This window comes from Uloborus diversus, chromosome 5, assembly GCF_026930045.1.
Source record: "Uloborus diversus isolate 005 chromosome 5, Udiv.v.3.1, whole genome shotgun sequence".
Taxonomy (NCBI): Eukaryota; Metazoa; Arthropoda; class Arachnida; order Araneae; family Uloboridae; genus Uloborus; species Uloborus diversus.
This window is the reverse complement of record NC_072735.1, coordinates 130,797,233-130,820,981: the sequence shown is the minus strand read 5'-3', so window position 1 is coordinate 130,820,981 and position 23,749 is coordinate 130,797,233. Positions and strand designations below refer to the sequence as shown.

The window sequence follows — 23,749 nt, the reverse complement described above, 5'->3', positions numbered from 1 at the left end:
TATCAATTCAAAGAATGGCATATATTTTAGTCGCAGTAATTTAGTTGTTCCGCTTAATTTTATTTAAAACCTATTAATATGGATTTTTTAAATATTTTTCTTTGCTAGTTGTAGCCGTTGTTTCCTAATTCGAAAATAATCGACACTTGGCATAACAACTTGCCTGACTAAATGATACGCTTTTGAAAAAATGTTTTCTGTTAACTTTTGCTAAAAAAAAAGTTAATTTGGTTTCTCACAGTTCATATAATATCTTTTCCAGTCTAAAGATTTAACTTACTTATTTATCTTAACTTGAATATCAAGCCTGCTAAATGTCTAGTTTATTTACCATACTTTTGTTAGCATTATATGTTGTTATAAAAAGCGCACCTACTATTTCTTTTAAATAATATTTTTAAATAAATCGCATTTGATTAAAATTTTAACCAGCTTTTTATACTGCATATTTTTGAACTTAAGCTAGTGTACCTGATTTTTCGCTAAAAAAATAACTTTTTAAGATAAATAAATACTTTTGTGCTAAAAAGTAAAGTTTCGACCTTTTGTTGAATGTTTTTTCATCCATGAGCTCATTTCTTTTGCATTGAAAAAGCGTTCCTTGTAACGCCAAAACCCATGGCTGCAGTTATCTACAATTTGTGGTTTTTGAAGTTGTTACGTTTTATTTTGATAACTTTTTATATACTGTACAATTAAATACTTTTGTTTAGCTTTTATAGGACACCTCTTTTTTTTTAAAGAGAAATATCAAGTCATACCATATTTCAATCTTAAACATATTTTAAACTAATATAAACATATGGTAGATATGCTAATTCCTAAAGCAGATTGACTAAAAAAGCGTTTTACATCTTTATATATCTAAAGGAATGAATTAATTTCAGTGAAAATATTCTAAGCCTTTCAAAAGTTACTTTTAATCTTACCCTAAAACTACAATATTTCTCCTTGACGATTAAGGACTAAAACGGAAATTTGTTTATTTAAAGAAATCATGGAGGTATTTAATTTTCATTCGTATTTGTGTCATTTGCATCATAAATTCATGCAAACCTTTCTTCAACATTTATAAAAGGCCCTGCTAGTGGTTTTCTGAGAGGTACAATTCTCTTATTTCTTCATATTTCAGAGGCTTTAAATAAGAAACTCATTTGGCGAAAGAACTTCAAGTCTGCATAAAGAGTTCGTACTAAAATTTCGCAGGGATTTTCTGCTTGAAAGAGGACATAAAAACATTATGACCCTGCATACGGTAATAAAATTTCTTGGCGTTTTGCCCTGAAATCCAGAAGACTTTGAGAAACGTGAAATAGAGTACGGCATTTTTCTTGCCATAAAAAATGAATATATTATAAAGTCAGTTTTGCTAGAAGTGTTTCCTTTATCGCCCCCTTATGTTAGTTTATTTAAAATATACATATAATACCTTGCTGTGTATAATACAGGAAATGTTCATTCGGCAGTTATTTAATCAAAATTACTGGATAAAAATTATGATATCTTAGATCTACTTTTATTTGTTGGAGTTCGTATGTTTTCTTTTTTGATTTTTTACCTTAATAGCTAAAATGTACCAGTTTCACCGTAATCTGGGTAAACACAGAACAGTGCTAGTTTTTCTTCTTAATATAACCGATTATTTAACACTAGAATTACGAAAGGGTTTATTTTGACCCCAAAGGAACTTTTTTCCTTACCAGTTCTTTTAATTTTTCAGAAAATGCTTAAACCTTCCTTGACTTCTCCTCAATTATTGTGCAGTGTTACGATATAAATTTTTCAAGAAAGTAATATTTTTTTAAACCAAAACTAAAGGATTGTAACTAGAAGTGTAGACTAATGCCTTTTTAACCCCTTTGAAAAAATAAATGCAAATGCATTTATTAACGCCGAAAAAGAGCAGAAACTCAAAAATGCTTCTTGAAACACATAATTACAAGAACTTCAAGCATTCGTGATGTTTTTGTATATAAAGGGGAACATTAGCCGCTAATTTCAAAAATGGAACTGAAGCCGCGTTGCTATTTTTAAGGGCATTTGTATACATTTTTGAACAACAAATCTTTTTTAAAACAAATATTTCTTTTTTTTTCTACAAGTGACATTTTTTTTTTTTGGAAACTATTTAATTGTTTAAAAAAGTATCTAAAATAATTTACAACCTAAACCAACTCTGGGAACTATTTAAGAGAGAGAAATATATGGCTTTTATACGAAATAGTAGGGACGCTTTCTTCTGGAAGAACATCTTGCTTTTATTTAACTTCAATTAGAATTTGATGCTTTGGATTTTACTTCTATTTCTAAGAAATTTCTAGACGAAAAAAAAAAAAAAAACCTGCTATGAACGACGCGCTGGTTTCCGTATTCGCTGTAAAACACGTTTTTCCTTCATTAGATGATCTATGTAAGGAAACAATTTTAAGGCAATTGTCCATTTTCATTCTCACCCAAATTGAAAATCAATTTACGTTAACTCATAAAATTAACGCCAATTTTTACAAACCGTTTATAATTATTTTTTTCTTTTTCAATTTCACCCGAAAATTTAAATTTCATATAAATTTTGATAGTTTATCTTATATTTTTCTTTGAACATTTAATAATCTTTTTTTTTCCCTTCAACTAATGGAAATAATTTCTATAAGTCTGAAGAATCCAGGTAAAAAATAAATTTAAAGCAAAATAAATAAATAAAACGTTTATAAAAATCACTCACGATTTACTTTCAACTTCCTTAGCAATAACTTTATACATTGATATAATATAGGTTTTAGTTAAAAAAAAATGCGTGAAAAAAAATTAAAGCATAAAATGCCTCTTTTATCAAGAAAAAATGAATTTAATAAACTACATTAAAACCAAAAATTTAATCTCACATTTGTGCAATATATTAACATCAATAAATATATTACTTTTGTAAGCAACATTTCAATAGGTATTTAGCCTTTCAAAGTTAGATTCCAAAGATTTAATTTATTAAAACTCGTTAAAGCAAAGCTTTGTTATTGTCTTTTTGAGCGACACCCTATTGCCTAAACAAATACTTTTTGCTGAAGATTATTTCTGACAGCCAATTTGTTCGTTTTTTTTTTGGTTCAAAATGTTTATAATTGGTGACGTGCCCCCATACAGTCAATCTATGTTTCTCTTGGATATTGTACAGCCGTACAGTATTAAACAAGAAGTTCCGTCTAGAACTAGACGAGCCTACTTTCCCGTATACCCATACTACTTTCTAGTACCTGATCAATATTCTCAAAAATAGCTAAAATCGCAAATTTTTTCAAACATATTTTTTTTTAATATTTTAAGCTGATTTCTAGGAATAAAATATTTCTTACTTTTCTTCAAAGAAACGAACAAATAAAATAGCAGCACCTTTTAAACAAAGCAGCTAATACACTTATTTCCATTAAAAAAATTTTTTTTAACAGCTTTCAAAACGAAAAAATAATAATAAGTTCATTAAAATAAATACATCATATAAAAAAAAATCGTTTCTTTTTCCCCTGTTGCCGAAAATAATTTTTTAAACGAATTAATGCACTTACCAAAATAAAAAAAAAACAATAAAATGTCAACTTAAAGAAATAATTTTCATTGTCAAAAAAAAATCGTCTGCGCATATTTTTTGAGTTTATTCACCGAAAACTAAATACCTAAATTAAAACTTTAGCGTGAAAATAAAAACAAATCATATCAACAATAATCATTTCACAGTTAAAACCACAGCAGCGGAGTCGGAGTCAATCTCATTTTGAGATAAAAGAGTCGGAGTCGAATATCCAAGAATCGGAGTCAGTCATTTGTCAGTCAGTCCTCCGTGTATAAATGTTTGCCAAAGCTACGAAGTCAGAGTCGAAGTCGGGGAGTCGGAGTCCGATTAATTGTCGGGAACAGGAGTCAGAGTCGGTGTCAGGTCCCCCTAAATTCTCGGAGTCGGAGTCGGGAGTAGGTCGTCAAGAGCTATTTCCAACGAAGTTTGTTTGAAGTAAATCCGCCTTCAAGTACGGAATCTACATTGACTTTCAGTTTCCCCGTAGGCGCTAATGTTAAGGGATTTGAACTGTTCAAAATTGAACGGAAAATTGTTCAAATCAAAAAGATATCTTATATACAAGTTTTTTATCAAAAGCTTTTTCCTACAAAGTTTGTTTGAAGCAAATTCGCCTCACAGTTCGGAATTGCTTTGAATTTCCCCGTAGGCGCTAATGTTAAGTTTTTTTGAACTCTTCAAAATTGAACAAAAAATAGTTCAAATCAAAAAGTGAAATATGGGAATGAGGTGTGCTCGCCGATATCTTTCGAACAAAAAAAAGTTTGTTCGAATCGGACTATTCATTCAAAAGTTATTAGGGGGGGACAGACAGACAGACCGACAGACAGACAGACCGACAGACATTTTTCCCCATCTCAATACCCTACTTTCCAATTTTTAATTTTTCAATATTTATTTAATTATTTTATTTATTTTTGACTTTTTTTTGTTTTTCACGATATTTTTAAGATGCATTAAGCCTTCTTTCATGCTTTTTTCTTCTTTTTCTGACTTTTACTGGGAAAGTAGGCTAAAAAGCCTCCACCACTCGTGGACATTGTGGACAAGAATGGCCGGACCCGTTGGAACAGTAGTCGATTTAAAATATACAAGTATTAAGTTAATTATAGAGGAACAATTTGAAAGTACTCTTAAAGTGAGTACATTTAAAGATTAAGTACGTTTTTGAGCATACGTTTGACTGAATAATACCTTAACACAAATATTGCATTCATCATTTCTATTCACTTAGAAATAAAACACTATTTTTAAAACGGAAGCTTTATTTTTGCAATAAAACACAAGGTAAAATTTAAGTGAGGATCACACCAATATCTGAGTTGACAACTTAAAGTCAGGCCAGTTTCCTGAACTTTTTATAATTAAAAAAAATCTGAAATATCTATTGAAAATTTTACTTTGATCAACAACTGACTTGATAATTCAAAACTATCATAGTGCACGTAAAGTCAGCGCTCAGACAAACGTCCGCTAAAACTGATTTGATTGTTTACTACACCTATTCAGTTACAGTTCCAAATTAGCCATATGCCGATATAAACGTTTTTTTACAACCTATAAAATACATCATATAAACTTTAAATATAATTAAGGAGTGAGTAGAACAAGTTTTACATTTTTTCACAAGGTTTCAAGTTTTAATTGACAAAATATCAAAATTTATTGTTTGACTGTATAAAACTTGTCTTAACACGAACAATGTAACAAATACTATATACCAAAATAAAATTAAAGAAAAAAATATTAACTTGAAAAGTATTCTCTAAAATGCTACAAGTAAGTCAATTCGTTTTTACTTTGGCCTTTTAATCATATCCTAAATAAAAATGCACTGTGTACTTTCTTTTAAGGAAAGAAATTTCAAACAACAAAACGCAAACCATCTTTAAGCGTTTTGTCTCTACAGGTTAAATTGTGCAACAGCCTAAACACAGAAATAATGCCTTCGCGTCAGGTAATTTAAGTTAGCGAAACATAACATGGTTCTCTGACAAATTAATTTTCTTGAATTTCCTTTTTAGATGCAAGCATTACTTAGTGAGTATTTCCCAAGAGATTCTCTTAGAACTAAATGTCTCTCAGAAAAAGGAGAACTAGTGCTACCTTAAATTTGATAATACAACATTTGAAGAAGATGGCATTGTTTCCTATCATTTGAAATTACACACATACGCATCTTAAAAGAGTTAAAATATGTAAAATTGTGCAATAGTTTTCAAACGTCCCACGTAAAAGGAGGAGGCATTTCTTTAAACTAGTATTGAAGTAAATTGTTTAAGAATTTTATTTTATGAACGGTAACCCGGGTTGGTCCATGTCTGCTAGGTTAGTTCTCAGGTCTGCTAATAGACCTGTCAATAAAAATTTCTTGTCGCAAGTAATTAGGAGAAAGCTGATTTTTTTCAAGATGGTAGTATCCTAATTACACACGAAACAAAAATCCAGAAAGTCAAGACCCCCAACCCTCTTGCTTTTCTCCCCCTCACCCAATCCCACCCCTTCCTAAATATTGAAAGGCGACTACCATGGTTATGGGCCATTCTCCAGAATGTGTAACTTTTGAAGGACCGATATGTTTGTTTAACAGAACAAATATTTTTTCAATTTAAAAACCTCTTTTTCTTTCATTCTTACGTGAAAGTATTATGTACTAGAAGAAACCTTAACCAATGGTCTAGAAAAATTTGAATTATTTTACTCATAAACAAAAAAAAAAAAAAAAAAACATGTTCGCGAAAGTAAGAAAAAAACTTTTAGTGCTTGAAAATAGATTCCACTTTAATATCTAAGTAGTAATTTTGTTAACTGGGCAAACGAAACAAGTAATAAGCTCTATTAATTAAAGTACGGCTTAAATTTTAGTTTCCCTTTTAGTTAAAATAGTATACTAGTATTAATACATTTCCAAATTAGAAAATTTGAGAATACACTGGTTATTGATAATTTTGGTAGACTGTCTAAAACTGATGTATTTCCCCTCCTTCGTTTATTCTCACCTAAGAAATAACGACATTGATTAGGTCTGTCACGGAGGTGTGGAATTTTTCATTAATATAAGCCTAGTGGATACGTTTTTCAGGAATGTTTTTTCTTCGTTGCTACAATCTGCACATGTTAAGCATATGAAAACCTGTGAACTTTTTTTCCTTACATTAGTGTTCATTCTTCAAATTCAAGTTCACGGAGGTGAGAAGTATGAATAACCACACTACGTTTTTGTAACAAAATCTATATTCTTGTTTTTCAACAAAAATCTCACAACTACTTTATGGTTGAAAATAAAAAAGGGGACTCCCTTGGATCATGGAAAATAAAATGTGGTGTAATTACTGCTCTCTGTTAATGAGAAATAGCATTTTGTGTTTAGATAACGGAGGTGAGAATTTGTGTGACACAACTCTTTATCCTATTAAACCATACTAAAATACATGTTAAAAAATTTTATATACTTAAACAGTTAGTATTTGAAACACTTTTGGAAGAAATAATAAATAAATAAACATATATTTTTAACTAAACAAGTTATTAAGCATCATAAACAGTCACACTAGGAGTGTGACATGCCACAGAGTTGAGAATTCACACATTGTGAGCAAAAAGGACATTAAAAAAACATTATGATTAAGAAATTGTTGGCAGGTTTAAATAGATATAATTTTGATGAAATTAAAAAACATTGTAAAATGAATTGTTCCATAAAGTTTTACTATAAAAGGCGTGTGGCAGAAAAGTTTCAATTTTTTAAAAATGACCCTAATACGCTTACAACTCAATAACTAATGATGATAACGGGTGTTCCTCTTTTTTATTTTTTCCCCTATAAACAAATTTTATCTTTTTACTCGCTATGTATATTGCTTAGTTTCACCGTAATACTAACTTAATCATATATAGAGAAATGTTACTATAAAAAACAAAAAGGAACTTCAACAAACTATAGCTTTTTATTGTTACGTCTTGAAAAGAAATGTTTTGGCAAAACTTATAGATAATATAATGACAATCTTGAATACTCATTCATTTAAAATGGAGCACAATGTAATAACGTTAACTTTAAACTTTTACTACTAAAGTGCAATCGTTTTGTTATAAAAGTTTATAATTCACTTGTATCAACCGACAGTCTACAAAATAATGTCTACGCTTGGTTAACCAATTAAGTCTTGCCTTAAATAAATCAGGAATAATGTTTTTTAACTGATTATTTTCTGCACAGCCTATGTTATTAATGTTTAAAATTACTTTTGGTTATTTTTATAGTCTTTTCATAAAGGGTCATCTTCTAACATTTCGTTGATCTGGTTCGAAATATTGTTACAATGCTTTCTACTATAGTGTCCACACTTATACGTAAAACTGAACCTAGCTTAACAGCAGCTTCAGTTTGTAACACACAATAATTTACAATTTCACGATATTAGTAGGATAAATTTACTCGGAACAAAGGTAATCGTCATGGGCTTAGGAATCAATCTGTTGCTTGAAGTAAAATTCCAACCCCACTCTTCTGGTGGAAGTTTAAAACCTGACCAAGTTTGAATCTGGTAATAAAACATAAAGAGACGTTGATGGGTTGCATCTGAAGTTGGTGAAAGTTTTGCTAAATCAAAAGTTGGCTTCGGAGACATTTTTGAGATTTTTTACTTATACTTAAAATATCTGGCTTTAGTTATGATTTGGAACTGTGTTATGTTTAGTACATATTTAGAATAAACAGTTCTCCAGTTTATACAAGGATTTCATTTGTGATGTCCTCTTTTGTGAAAATCTAAGCTTGAGCTCTAGCTTCAGGTGAATTACGTATCAAGTCGGCGGTTTCTTCGTCGACTTTCTTATTCCAAAGAAAGCCTATGTCGTTTCGCAACCAGCCTTTCCATGAGCAAAAAGAAAAGCATCTTGCTGATCGAGATATTTATTTATAAGAAAATTGATAGAATGTACTGTAGATACTGAAGATGAAGGCATTAAGAGAAGTATGCCGTCATGCTGGATAGCTAATACTACAAGTAGAATCCTGATATATCTATCAGTTCCCACAACAACAGTGATATCATTACTTTGCACATACTAAATTGCATGGTAGACAATAGCAGGGTCCACGTCATCTTCCGCAAAGCCCACTTTAATAGCTTTAGCAACAAACCTTGTTGTAACTACTTCTTTTTATCGCTTCTTCTTTTGAGAATTTTCTAGAAAGTCTTCTTTTTGTACTGTGCAAACTGTATTTTTACGAAAGAAAATTATACGTGAAACTTTCTTTGATACTCTTCGTTTTTGTCCTTGTAATGTTGTGGTTGAAATGTTGGGATACCCATGAAAAATCACTATATTTCCATAGTTACCAAGTGTATATTTTAAATATGATTCTACTATTTCCTTGAAAGTGATTTTTATTCTCCAAATCTTTGCATGTAAAAAAATATATCTATCGCAAACACTGCTTTATTTGCTTTAAAGGTTTCTTGGACAATCCTACCTTCAAATAATTTATTAACGATGCACTTGTATCTTTTCGTAGTAATTTATCTTCGAATAATAAAAATAAATGCGATACTAATTCAAACTCGGAATAGGATTTCAATTTAAAACAGAATTCTGTTACAGATGCAAATAATTATATTAAATAGTTGCTGGGAGTTTATTGAAACTTCTTTACATCTCACTTTGATAGACTTAAAACTCGCTTGCGTCATATCCATATCTTTCTTACGTAGCTTCATTGCATTGAAGTATTTTTTCATCTTTTTTTCCATTGTTTTCAAGCCGAATTTCAAGCATCATCACAATCAACTGAAGAGTCGCATACCATTAACGTCGGAAGAGAAATTAATTCACTAGTGCACTGCAAATAATCAAACACTTTTTGAACACTATTTGCACACGTACACTTGTCCCCTTTTTAAGAACACTATTTTTGTAATGGTTATTAGAACCGTTTTGTGAACACATGTCATGATACTTTTTAAACACGTACACTTGTCCCCTTTTTTAGAACACTTTTTGCGGTCAATTTCCAAAACACTTCTAGAAACACTGTTCGGAACATGTATATACCTTTTAGCGCATTTTTTAGACATTTCACGGATAGTGTAAAAGAATGGTTTTTGAACACTTGCGCTAAACATTTTGTGGCACACGTTTTAGTACAGTTTTTAGGATATGTTTCGGAACAATTACCGATCACTATTATCCTCCCGGAATGTGTGCTAGCCAAGTATAAAAGAAGCTTATAAAAAGAAAAAATACTCACTAAATTCATTTTTGTTGAGACTGCAAGCTTGATGATGGGTTTAGACTTTGAGCGAATATGATTATTAATCTGCATTATTAGTATGAAAATTTAAAATCTAATAGCATCTCAAAACCAATTGAATAGTTTACAGTGAAATGACAAACGAGCAAAAAAAGTAGCAGGGAATTGTAGTACAAAATCATAGTTACTACATAAATGACAACTAAGTTTGAAATATAAATTTCCATAAATAAATTTTCAAATCCAATCAATAGTGTAAAAAGTAAACCAAAATGTGTCAAAAACAAATGGTTATATAAATTAGTTTTTAAAAAAAATTTCCTCAAGGACAAAAACTTTTTTATTACTATCTATAAATCTAATTTGTTTACGTTCCTACTACTTAGCTACTCAGTAGTTCTACTGCTCAGTTTATGATCAATGACCATTAAAGAAAGCAGTGTTTTTTATACCATTGAAATGCAATGAAATTCTTTAATAACTAATCATTTCTGTGAAACTTCACTGCAAAGATGGAATTACCAATTAGTTAGTATTTAGTTTTTCTTCCTTGTGCAAAGTATAGGAGTAAATGCATTAAATTAAAGAAAACCAATTTCATTTGAATTAGGCCAAAAGAGTCCATTTAACTCATTCCCAGTTGTATGTTTAGTGTTTTCGACCCGGCTGCAAGTGCATATGAATGTACGGGCAATCGAAATGCCCATTTTTGATAATTACTGAGTTCATTATCACGAGTTTTCTCGTGACGTCAGTAAGTACGTATGTATCAGAGGTGAAATCGTAAATGTTCCAGAGCCAGAAACGCTAATGATAAATGATTGAATGGCGATTTTTGGCCAGTTTTGTGTGGAAGCGGAATTATTTTTCCTGAAAAGTAACGGCGTTCCAGTAAGACCAAGCACAAATTCACACCTGGTTTTAATGTATCTCGCATAACTGAAAAACTGTATGCCGTAATAAGTTAAAATTTTGTGTGTAGACTGATTGGAGTCTGTTTGTGCACCTCCGTTTTTGGTGTGCACAGAGGTTCCAAAAGAAGCGTTTACACTTTTTCTTTTTTTGAGCCAAATCGATGTAAATTTCAATGACGACTAAGAAGCTATTTTTCTCGATTATGTTCGATTCGATCGAATAATATCTACCAGACACGTAGCGAGACATAACGACGTCAGCAAAAAGTCTTGCATAACACGAGCTTGAACAAAAGTATGTTTATTTCTTTTCAATAAAAGGAAATCTGGAAATGCATCTGCAGAAATCGTTTACAGTTTTACTACTTAACAGTCATTTACTCAATATTTTTTAATTAATTTATTTGACTCATGTACAGATTTTAAAATTTATATCACATTGCTGGACAGTTGTATTTCAGAATCCTCGTTTTTACATGAAAGTCGATTCTATTGTAAAATTCCATAAAAATTTATTTAAAGCTATTTTTTACATTTATAAACTTTATCAGTTGAACACAAATAATATATGTCCCCTTTAACACTAAATTGTCTTGGAAAATATTTTTGTAGAATTAGACCCCCCTCCCTCCTCCCTTCCTTTTTATCATTAAATACAGCTGAAATGTTTTTAAGATATCAGTTTTTTTTTGTTTTTTGCTTTTTTTTTTTTAATTTACGGCGAGATTCTCCGAGTCTCCTTCCTCTAACGTCTTCAAGTTCAGCTTAAAACTATACTTTTAAAATTAAATTTTGAAACATTGAGGTTGGATATCCCCTTAAGTCCCTAAAAATGTTCTTAATTCTTCACCTCTGAATCGTTTTTGGAAGGGATCATTCATGGAAACTCTTACCCTTATAGTTTACTAAAGACCAATCTAAATTTGCAATTTTAAAACTTCAGTTTAATTCATTTTTTAACCCCCCCCCTTCGTTTTCTCACCTTTACATCACCCAAAGACAGCTTAAATGTTATTTTCAAAACATCAACTCCAACAAATATCTCGGGAAGGTATCCCTACACCTTTGCCCGAACATTAAAAATATGGCCTACAATTGCTTTACTAAAGCTAAAATTAGATTTTTTTTTAATTAAAAGCCCTGAAATTCCGAGTATTCCAGACTGTGGCCCCCTGAGCCTCTCTTTTATAGTGTTAAATAGTTTGCATGAAATATATGTATAATATTAAAATATTCCTTTAATATCTGCAACAGAATGAACTTTTTACTTATCCAATAATTACACGTTTTTCGTCAAAATTTTCATCATATGTTATTTAATTTTAGTTAATGAAGTTGTACATTTTTCTTAAATAGGACGCGGTCACTTTTCAAAATATAATTTTTTTTTATTAACGTGTCGAACAGCAAATTGAAAAATTTATTTAAATAAGGCAAAAAAAAAGGTAAAATTCTCAGAATTATCTTCTAAACCGGTGATTTTAAACATTTTGTTTCCCAGTACTTTTTTGAACAATTCCAGGCCCGATATATGTACTGAGACACACATACATTTATACAAGCCTATATAAGCTTTAGTAGTTTCAGAAATCAGATCAACATAGCTGATATAACTTTTTGCATATATTTCGAGCTCAGAGTAGAAAATAAAACATCATTTTTTTTTTTGTTTTACTATGCATTTGTGTTAAATTTAAATTGTGAGACTCGAATTTCAGAAATCTATAAAGTGTAACAAATAACAATAAAGGTTAGGGATCCTTGTTCCAAGCATAATCAATGGTCAAACATCTGGATTAAAATTGTATAATTTTTAAGATTATTTAGATTCTTCTACAACTTAAACAGTATCATGAATAAAAATTTATTTAAAACAAAATGTGAATGCTGAGAGATGTACAAGTGCTTAATGTACAAATGCTAACGTATAATGTACACAAAATATGAAGCTCAACGATCTGCGAGTGCTAAATCAATTTTCAAATGTTAAGCATAATGTAATGAATAGTAATAGAAATAAGTAACTTGCGTTAAATTATTCCAAACCAGACCAAAACAGTTACAGATGAAAATTCTGAAATCGACATCAATGTTTACTAATACTTTCTGTGTAGCTTCGCAGAATTTGGCAGACGTGATGAAATACGTCACAATTTCGTAGCACAAAGTTGTTTCAATTAAGTTTATGAGTGAGAGTATTGAAAAAATATAACAAAATGTACAGTAAAAATAACATCATTTAATTTAATAGTGTATACATACAGTATATAGTACAACCAACCAATCTTCATCTAGCCATTCTCATTGCAGCAAAGAAAGCAATGATTTTACAAGTGTGCCCAAATGTGACCTAACATGTTTTCAAATGTGTTGAAGAACCATCTGCTGCCTGGACTCGTGTGTTGGCACTACAGGTTCAGTATTCAGAACACATTCGGAACACTTTCGTGCTGACGGAGCTTATTCAGAATACTTCATAGCGCACATTCACACATTAGGATCACTTTTTCTGAAACAAAGTGTTCCAAATTGTGCAGGTTTATTTGCAGTGTGCTGCAAGCGAAAGGGTTATGCTGACTCAACACATCTTGGAACTTGTAGGTCCCTTGATTTTAGGCTTTCTCTTAGCTCTACATCAGTGTTGGGCATTAATCAACTAAATCCTCTATCGACTAAAGTAATCTGACTTACATTTAGTTCAGATTAAATTTAATCTGATTTTTTCAATTGCAGACGATGATTAACGTTAGTTTAAAGGAACTTGGTTAGTTGGCGAAAAAAACTAATTTAGTTCAGATTGATTTATGTCAGACTAGTTTAATCAGATTGATTTAGTCAAACTAATTTAATCAGATTGATTTAGTCAACTAAAGTAATCAGATTAAATATCGTCAGATAAAAATTTATATTAATCAAAACAGATTGAAATAAATCTACACTGTTGAAACTACAGGTTGCGTTTGGATTCTTTCAGGGGTACCTTTCTCTCACCCCCCCCCCAAATGAATAATAATTAGCCCCTAATGTGTTACGGGGTGAGGACATTGGGGGTTGGGGGCTGTCCCCCTCAATTCAATACATTTAAAAATCAATATATTTTTTTTAACTTTTTTTGGAGCGATGCAGTTTGCGACGACCCACTCTACTCCCCCCCCCCCATTTGGTACACAATACTGCTTTTGGTATTACTGGAGTAAATGATTGAGTTTTTCTTATCCAGATAGCCGGTGCCTGTTCCCTATTGCAGTTACTAAAATAAAGGGATACCCCCTTAAATAGAAATTCACCCCACTCAAATTATGGGGGATGGGGACTCTCCCCCTCACCCCAAAAAAACCATTAAAAACACGAAAAATTTTCAAAAACAAACCTTTAAATTTTGAAATGCGCCACCCGCCTCCCCCCCCCCCCGTAGGCCAGCCACACTGCTTCTAAACTTCTTTACTAATAATAAAGCTGAAAGTCTCTCTGTCCGGAGGATGTCTGGATGTCTGTAGGATGTCTGTGACGCGCATAGCGCCTAGACCGTTCGGCCGATTTTCATGAAATTTGGCACAAAGTTAGTATGTAGCATGGGGCTGTGCACCTCGAAGCGATTTTTTGAAATTTCGATGTGGTTTTTTTTATTCCAATTTTAAGAAAAAAATATCATAAGATGGACGAGTAAATTACGAAATTATCATAACGTGGAACCGTAACATGGGCACAAGTCAATTGGCGAGATACGAAATTATCATAACGTGGAACCGTAAGATGGGTACAAGCCAACTGGCGAGAAAATTCACCATAAATTATTTGTAAATATACAGGCCAACCAAAAGACCTTATGATTTTTCTATTACGGGCAAAGCCGTGCGGGTATCACTAGTCACAAAATAAAATAAGACTAATAGTTTTTAACAGATGTGTACCCTTGGTGTACGTAAAAGGCTGTATGGCGTACACGATCTACTTCCAAAAAATACACAAAATTAAATTCATAATGCTAGAATTTAATTCTAACCAAAGTTTGAGGGATACCATGTGGTCCTACACTGAAGCAATAGTATTATTGCAATTCAACTTCAGAGGACTAGTATTGGAATAAAATGCTTGCATTTTTTTTATCCAGATGGCCGATGCATGTTCTGTTTCAGAGTAACTTACGTAAGGGGATTCCCCTCCCCTTAAATAGATTTAATCAAAAAATACAAACGTACCTCTGTTTACGAGTATACTCGGGTTAAACACGTATCTATACGCATATTCTCGTGCGTACACGTACATACTCGTATATACTAATCTTTTCTCGTATATACACGCATAAAAGTGTATGTACTATCTTAAAGACAAATTCACCTCTGTGCACGAGTATACTCGGGTTAACACGTATCTATACGCATATTCTCGTGTGTACACGAACATACTTGTATATACACGCACTTTCTCGTATATGCACGCTTAAATATGTATATACATGTAGAAATACAAATGTACCTCTTTACACGAGTATACTCGGGATAACACGTATCTATACGCATATTATCGAGTGTACACGTACATACTCGTATATACAAGTATTTACTCGTTTATAAACGCATAAGTATGCGTATCCTCATAGAAAAACAAATGTGCCATCGTACACGAGTATACTCGGGTTAAACACGTATCTATAAGCCTATTGTCGTGTTTACACGTACTTACTCGTATATACACGTATTTCCTCGTATATGCATGCAAAAATATGTGTATCCACATTTAAATATAAATTTACCTCTGTGCACGAGTATACTCGGGGTAACACGTTGTATACGTATATTCTCGTGTGTACATGAACATACTTGAATATACACGTACCTTCTCGTATATGCACGCATAAATATGTATATACACGAACAAGTACAAATGTACCTCTTTGCACGAGTATACTCGGTGTAACATTATCTCTATGCATATTCTCGTGTGAATACGTACATACTCGTAGTATCTTATATGCACGCATAAATATGTATATACAACGTTTAAAAGCAAATTTACCTTTGTACACGAGTATACTCGGGGTAACACGTATCCACAAGCATATTCTCTTGTGTACACGTACATACTCGTATAAACACGTATTTTCTCGTATATGCCTGCATAAATATGTATATACACGTTTAAATAGAAATGTACCTCTTTACACGAGTATAATCGGGGTAACACATACCTATAAGCATATTCTCGTGTGTGCACGAACATACTTGTATATACACGTACTTTTTCGTATACGCACGCTGGAATATGACGTAGAAATACAAATGTACCTTTTTACACGAGTATACTCGTGGTAACACGTATCTAGACGCATATTCTCATGTGTACACGTACATACTCTTATATACACGTACATACTCGTATATACACGTATTTACTGGTGTATGCACACATAAATATGTATATTTACTTAAAATTTCAAATATACCTCCGTACACGAACATACGCGGGATAACACGTTTATATACGTATATACCCGCACGTAGTCGTATGTACACGTATTAACTCGTGTATGCTTGCATAAATATGTATATACACGTAAAAATATAAATGTGCCTCTGTTCATGTGATATTTATATTTTACGAATTTAATCTGAATTAAAAAAGTAATCAAATCAATTTGATTATTTTTAGTCTGACTAAATTTAATCTGATTAATTTAATCTGAACTAAATCGATCTGAACTAAATTAGTTTTTTTCAGCAACTAACGAGTTAGTTTAAACTAACGTTAATCTTCGTCTGCAATTAAATTAAATTCTAAAAATATTAGTCTGAACTAAATGGGAGTCGTATTACTTTAGTCAACTAATCAATCAATTACAAATTTAGTTGATTTTTTTGGTTGATGCGCAACACTGCTCTATATGCTGCTCGTGATTGTGATATTTCAGTCCTAGGAAGCTTTCAAATGCCTCACTTAGTCGTAAACGTGAAGGGATATTGCCTTGATTGAAAGCTTTGATTTTAGGCTTTATCTTAGCTCTACATGCTGCACGTGATTGTAGCATTTCAGTCATAGAAAGTTTTCAAATGCCTCACTTAGTCGTAACAATTATGATGCTCTTAAAACCCATTTACTTAAGGTGTTCTGAGTTATTCCTCTCAAATGCGTTAATCTTACATTTGATTTTAAAAATTTAACACTAGAAAGACGGAAGCGGTCATTTTGACCGCAAACGATTTTCAAATGCTCATATTTGCTGCGTTTAATTTTCAAATTCTTTTTCCTTCATTGACTTTTCCTAACTATTTATTAAGATCTTACAACAGTAATTTTTTCCCTTTAGAATTATTATTATAGTCGCTATAAATGTTTATACCTAGAAAGACTGACTAAGGTCATTTTGACCGCTAAGGGAACCTTTCTTTATGCATCCGTTTTCTTCTTTTTTCTCTTATCAGTTGTGTGTACTATGGACTATTGTTAGTTGTCAGGGTGAGTAATGTTCTTTTGAGCTTGAGTAGTACCTGCTGGTGAGGTTTAATTCTTTCAACTGTTAGGAATATGCGAAACACCTGCTGGTTGCATAGTTTCAGTTTTCTGCTATCTGCACAGGGGGCAATGTTGAGAAAGGTAGATTTGAAAAGCATGTGACTGGACACGTGAAATTACTTTGGGTCTAAAAAGAAGTAAATATAAACAGAGGTAAAGTCCAAAAATCTTTGCTGGAATTCTTTTGTGCACAAAACATGTGCTTTGTTTGAATCATTGATGTTTATTTTCTTCGGTGATAATGAAGTGTTCAGTCACATAATTATCTTCATGATATCGAGAAGAACCGTTGACGACAAGCAAAAATTATGGGAACATTAACTCCTGAAACTGTTGCAGATCTAAAACAGATGGTTCGAATGAACAGTCTGACTTATCTGAAGAGAAATATATGCCTAGCGATGAGAATATTTTGCTTTCATGAGATTATTGCGAATATTTTTCGGAGCTAAGATTTGCAGAAAAGGATTGTTCTTCTGAGTTAGAATCAGAAAAAACCTCGCTAATAAAAACTGATGCTCAAAATATAAAAAGTAGTGAAAGAAAAAGGGAAAAGGGACCGACGCCGAAAAAAAGGGGACAATTTCAAAAACAGAACTCCTATTTCTCCAATTTCCTACAAGTCACCTCCACTGATCAATTTTGCTGCATATAAATAAGTATCTACCACAGGAAAAAGATTAAAATAGTGTGAAAATAAATTATGCGGAAATAAAACTACGAGCATACGTTCTAATTGCCAAAAAAAAAAAAAGAAAAGAAAACTGTTAATGGCTAACATACAGGTGATGTGATAACGTAAGTGTTTCGAAATACTGTAAAAGATAGTAATGTACGGTATCTTGCGATATTAAGATATTTTTTAAACCAAACACATGCATGGTTGATTATAGTACTTGTTAGCTATTACATGCTAAAAAAACTTCATCTTTTTTGTACAAATTTGCTCTTTTTTAATGCCAATTGTGTAAAGCATGTGTATTTCACTTGATCGAACATAAAATTAAAAAAAGCTATCTGAGACTTATTTGCAGACTATATTACGATTAAATTGTTAAATTAAACTCTGATATGATGAAACAAATCTTTTCTATGGTTAAAAATCCCGAAAGGAGGAAATTTCCATTTTTTTAACTATGGCGGTCAAAGTGACCGCTGCTCGTCTTTCTAGGTATATGCAAAACGCCGTCTTTCTAGTGTTAATCAATCGCTGCTGTATATACATGTCCCTGCAAATGGCAGAATAGAACTATTCTTTTCTTCCTAGAGTGAATACACTATTCAAAACATTTCTTCCCAAGCCGTACGGATATGAAACTATAATTTGTAGAAGTTACTTTTTGTTTTTAGTGACTTTTCCATAAATGGTTAAGTATTACGACAAAATAAGCTGTCTACATAAAAAGTGTATTGAACATAATTTGCTAATGATATTAATAGGATTTTAATTGTATTCTAAACAACATGAAAAGATCTTTAGTTTTGGAACAGTACGCATATAACCAAAGTACTGTTCTTCTAAGGTTGATAAGGGAGGGGGGAAAGCAAGGGGGATAGGGGTCGATACTTTGTGTTTTCTAGTGTATACTTTATGTACTAACATCAAGCAAAAATTCAGTTTTCCCCTAATTTGTTGCGACAATTTTTTTTTTACCTTTATTGACTGGGTTATAAAACATAAATTTGATTTCACTTATTGCAACCCTTTTTTCCACTGCATATTTTTTGCTTGAAAATATTTCCAATTTTTTAAACGTTACTTGCGAAAATATACATTTTAACTCCCAAATATTTTATAAAGTTACTCATTGCTATGTAAATGTAATTCTGTATTTAACATTAATGAATCGCTTTACAATATTTTTTGTGAGAGATACAAATATGGCTTCGGAAAAACCAATTCGTACACATGCAAGTAGTCCATGATAAAAATTAAAACTCATAAAAATATGAAATAAATGTCACAATATAGTTTAAGGTAGTGTTTATTATAAAAAAAATCATGAAAGTGCTTACAAAATTTTTAGAGTAAGTAAGGACCACTATGAGTTTTTTGGCTACTACACGAGTAGTATTGACGCCAATTTATCTCAACTTATTTTAATGAAAATATAAACTCACACCTACACTAAATAGAATACTTACTATAACATATCCTGTAAATTTTGTTTGGTCATAAAGATAACAAGATTACCAATTGTTCATTAATTGTTATATCTGAACATCAGAGAAAGACTGGCGTAAGTCCATGCAACACATGTTGTGTTGGTCTATTAGTGCATTGTATGTAGAAGGTTATACCGCATCGAGACATGTAAACGCAACTCAAAACAATCCTTTTCATTTTTTTTACCAAGGTTAAAAGAGCGTACGTAGCATCCTTTGCATGAGCCATAATAAAGTTTTTCCCTTCTGTAAAATTCTCATAATGTGACTTAAGTCCCTCTGGCTCTGAGGTATATGCGAAATGTATGTTTAAACGGGCCATTGTGTACTCTTTTCCTCAAATGCGCATACTAGTTAATTATGTTTATAATCTAGTAATTAAAATATGCATATTAACTAAACATTATGGGTTGAGTAATTTGAATAGAATTGGAGAGCAAACAAATGTTTATTATAAGCTTATTTGAAGCGAAGACAAAATTTCTAATTTACAAATAAAATGAAAAATCGGACTAGCTAAACGTTTTCTCCCCAAAAAGTCGATAAGTACTTGCGTAATTAGATGACAAGTTACTCTTTAGACTAGAGTTTCTAACTGCGTTTAAATGAAAATGCCTTGCGTGTAATAATGACATTTTAAGTGTACTTGCAACAGACGTGAGACGTAAGAATGGAAAAGCTTTCACTTTGGTTCAAGCGGAAATAAATTTGTGATTCAAAATTTAACAACTCGTAAACTAAAATTAGATTTTGTATACTTAAATAATTATTCTTCTAGAGATGCGGATTTAAAAACATGTAGCAATTTTCTTCATAATTAAAGCATGAGGAACTGTTTTACCTATACGAAATAAAAGAAATAAAATATCGGTCCTACACTAAGGGGTATTTGAAACTAAGATAAATTTTACTCTTCGTTCCTCTTAAATTTTAGGAAATATTAATTTTTGACTTTGTATTGCAGCTCAGGCTACTGTGAGTTTTTAAAATAGTTGGTTTTGTGACATTCGTTATGTGATCAAGAAGAACAAATTGGTGCAGTACTGCAGATCGGCAGCAGCACCAGCAAAATGAGTGTAGCTCTGGTTTAGTGTCTAATTCCACTTTACACACAAGAATTGGTGAAAAGAATAATAAAACAACATAAACTGAGTGACAGTAAATTTCACAGCTACTTTTCTTGATTCGAATACAGCTTAAGAGATCGCACTCCGAAAATGGTTAAAACATTTTAAGAAAATGCTAGGAAGCAGTAAACCAGATTATTGAAAAATGTATTGATCTAGAGAAAAATGATTGCACGCCATAAAATACCTTTTACCAGAGCTGCGGAGTCGGAAGAAAATTGGCCGACTCCGACTCCAGGATTTTTAAACGTCCAACTCCGACTCCGCCTTTATTGTTATTTTTTAAAGCACATACACCCCTCATGGGATGGGGGGAAAACCCTTAAACAGAGATTGAAATATCAATTCTTGTTTATGAAATATTCGCGTTGTATTTTATTGTAAACTTAAGATGCATACAACGTTAAAAGTTCCATTTTAAAATCAAATTTTTCGATAGTTGTGATTTCTGAAGTGAGATTACTTAAAAATCCCGTTTTATAAAAAACTTAAAGGGATTAATTTGTTCCCCTGTAATGTTTAACAAATAGATGTTGAACAAATCCTGTGCTTTCAATTTCTGAAAGCAAAGAAAAGAGTGAGAGAGAATTTTGAGAGAAAAAAAATCACTTTTTTGCGAAATAAAAAAACTTTTCCTGAGAGGGGCGATCCCACCCTCACCCTCCCGGTTGACACCCATCTAGTGATAAAACCTCAACTTAATTTCATAGTTTATAAAAATTGAAATACTTTTATTCTGAAAAAATTATCCAATAAATCTTAAATTTCATCTTAAAAATTTCAGCAAAAATATTGCACTGTATTGCGGTTACATGTACACTACCACGTCTAGAGCAAATTTTACGCGAAATGCGGTGGTATACAGCTTTGTATGAATAGCTTTTTCTATACTTAAATTTCTTGGCTCCATTTTTATTTTTAATTTTATTGGATTAACTACACTTATTGCACTGTTGTAAACAATAAATCCTGTAATAATTTTATTTTGTACTTTTTAGAGATAACCAAACTTTCTTAGATAAAGTCTTTAGATTATATATATATATATGTATATATATTTTATCGGATCTTTTGGATTTTGACTTTCGTGTCAACATTTATTTGAATGTACCAAGCACCCTCAAAAGTTTCCCTACTTGCTCAAGTGATACATACATTCCTTTTACTATTTCATAACTGAAATAGAGGTAAAAAATATTACTATTATTTGATAGTGATTACTTAGAAAATGTTAGGCAACAAAACGGTTTGTTGACAGTTGCTATCAGTTATATCAGCGGTTCCCAAACTTTTTAGACCACGAAACCCTTAGTGATTTGCATTTACTTAAAGAAATAATACTTTTGTTTGTGACTAAGAGACAAACTGTTATCGATCGAGGAGTAAAATGATAAAGATGAAAAATCATCATCATTCGATTATACTTTCTATTGCCTAGAAGAAGCTGTTGATTACTTGAGAATTCGCTTATTTTGACATATTAACACGTTTTAAGCTGCGCTGAACCTACCTTAACCATTTTTGGAAACTGTCTGTCCGTTTGTTAGTGTTTAGCATATATTTGACCATTTCTTGATAGCGTTCAAACTCAAAACGTAATGCATGGAATTGAAGAAACTTGGTATCCACGTGCATCTCCATATGAGCTGATGTTGATTAGTTTTGCCACTAACCTCTTCAAAGATGTGTGCTAAAACGAACGGTTTCCATTTTTATCGTAACTGCTGTCTGTCAAACATAAAAATTGGTACACATACGTGCCTCTATGGGAGAAGTGCAGATAAATTTTTACTACTAATCATTTCAAAAGTGTGACACAACAGAATGATTTTCTCTTCGAGCGTTACTACTTATGTTTCGGAAAATAATACAAGAATTCAAACAAAAACTGAAATACAAGGGGACCTCAACTGCAACACGTGTGGATTCGCCTTTGATTTTTGCGCCTACTGCTCAAGAGAAGGACTTAGAATGCTTTCGTCTTCCATTATAACTAATATTCTCCTTCATTATTCAGTGCTTATGCAATGCGCATTATTAAAGCTATGGCAACACTTTTAATCTATCCAACTTGATGGTTGCGATGATACATAAATTTGAAATTCCTCCAAGACAGCAAGTCGCGCAAAACTGACTGATATAAATCGTGAAGTTCCAAGAACCCTGAAGGAAATACAAATATGCTCATGATAAATGTTTTATGCAGCTCTGTGATAGACATGTAGGGGCCCCAACTATGCATTTATTGGTCTTCAGACCTATAAATCTGTGATTGTTCTTCCGTACCTATCACGGAGGTAGTTTTACCAGTTTTTAAGGGACCCTAAAGGCAGCTTTTTTTTATGCTTGACCAGGGACTAAGCAATACCAGCGCACTACCCCCAAAGGTATTGATTTTGGATTAAACCTTGGAAGAATGTGACCACAACTGATTCAACGTGCCCCAATCAAATTAGCGCACATAGTGGATCTTCGACCGTTGTCAGTATCGAACCCGTGACCTTTAACCAAGAACTCAATGCTTTACTAAACTCGGATCCGTGTCCACAGCAGACGATTTAACTATGTACCGAAAGCAACCCTTTAAAAAACTATGAGGCAGTATGAATAAAAAATTCAGACCCTAATTATGAAAACAATTTTCCCATGAAATTGTTGCAACAGTTTTATTACTATACCTACAACAAATCATATTCGTATGAAGAATGAAATATATTCATGGTAAAACTGATAATAGCTAAACATTTTTGCTTTATGTCGGAATGCTCAGTACGTACCGCAGGATCAGAATAGCAGAATCCAAAAACTAAATTTGTTTTTTGTGTACGCAAGGGCTGGAAAACTTGTTTTGCATTAATAAGTTGTTACGAGCGAAAGAAGTTTTGAGCTACAGATTTGTTACTAATAACGGTATTCATTTTCAACAGCAAACAGAAATTTATTGAGCGAAACTGAATCGAAAAATTGGTTACCAGTAGATGAACTCTTAAGTGAATTAGGATTCATACTCTGGCATGGACAGTGTCATAGGTTTCTCTAAAGAACAGTAATTGCTTTAAATATCACGAAATATGTAGTTGCACTGCGTTTTCTTCATAGAGATTGTTTCTAGAATGAATATTCTTAGAGAGCAAAACATTCTGAGTGGTCCTTTTTAGGCTGGGAACACAAAAATTTATTTTTCTTTTTAACGATGTTATTTTGTCTCTCACAA

The 23,749-nt window shown here is 31.9% G+C and overlaps 1 protein-coding gene across 1 annotated transcript in view; it reads left to right on the top strand.

Annotated features, from left to right (window-relative positions):
• The first annotated feature begins 4,613 nt into the window (after positions 1-4,613).
• The window catches only part of LOC129223139 (low-density lipoprotein receptor-related protein 4-like), a 161,688-nt gene continuing 142,552 nt past the window's right edge, over positions 4,614-23,749 (top strand). The window contains exon 1 of the mRNA XM_054857706.1: positions 4,614-4,700. Within this exon, the coding sequence (XP_054713681.1) occupies positions 4,614-4,700 (87 nt within the window). The remainder of the gene's footprint in view (positions 4,701-23,749) is intronic.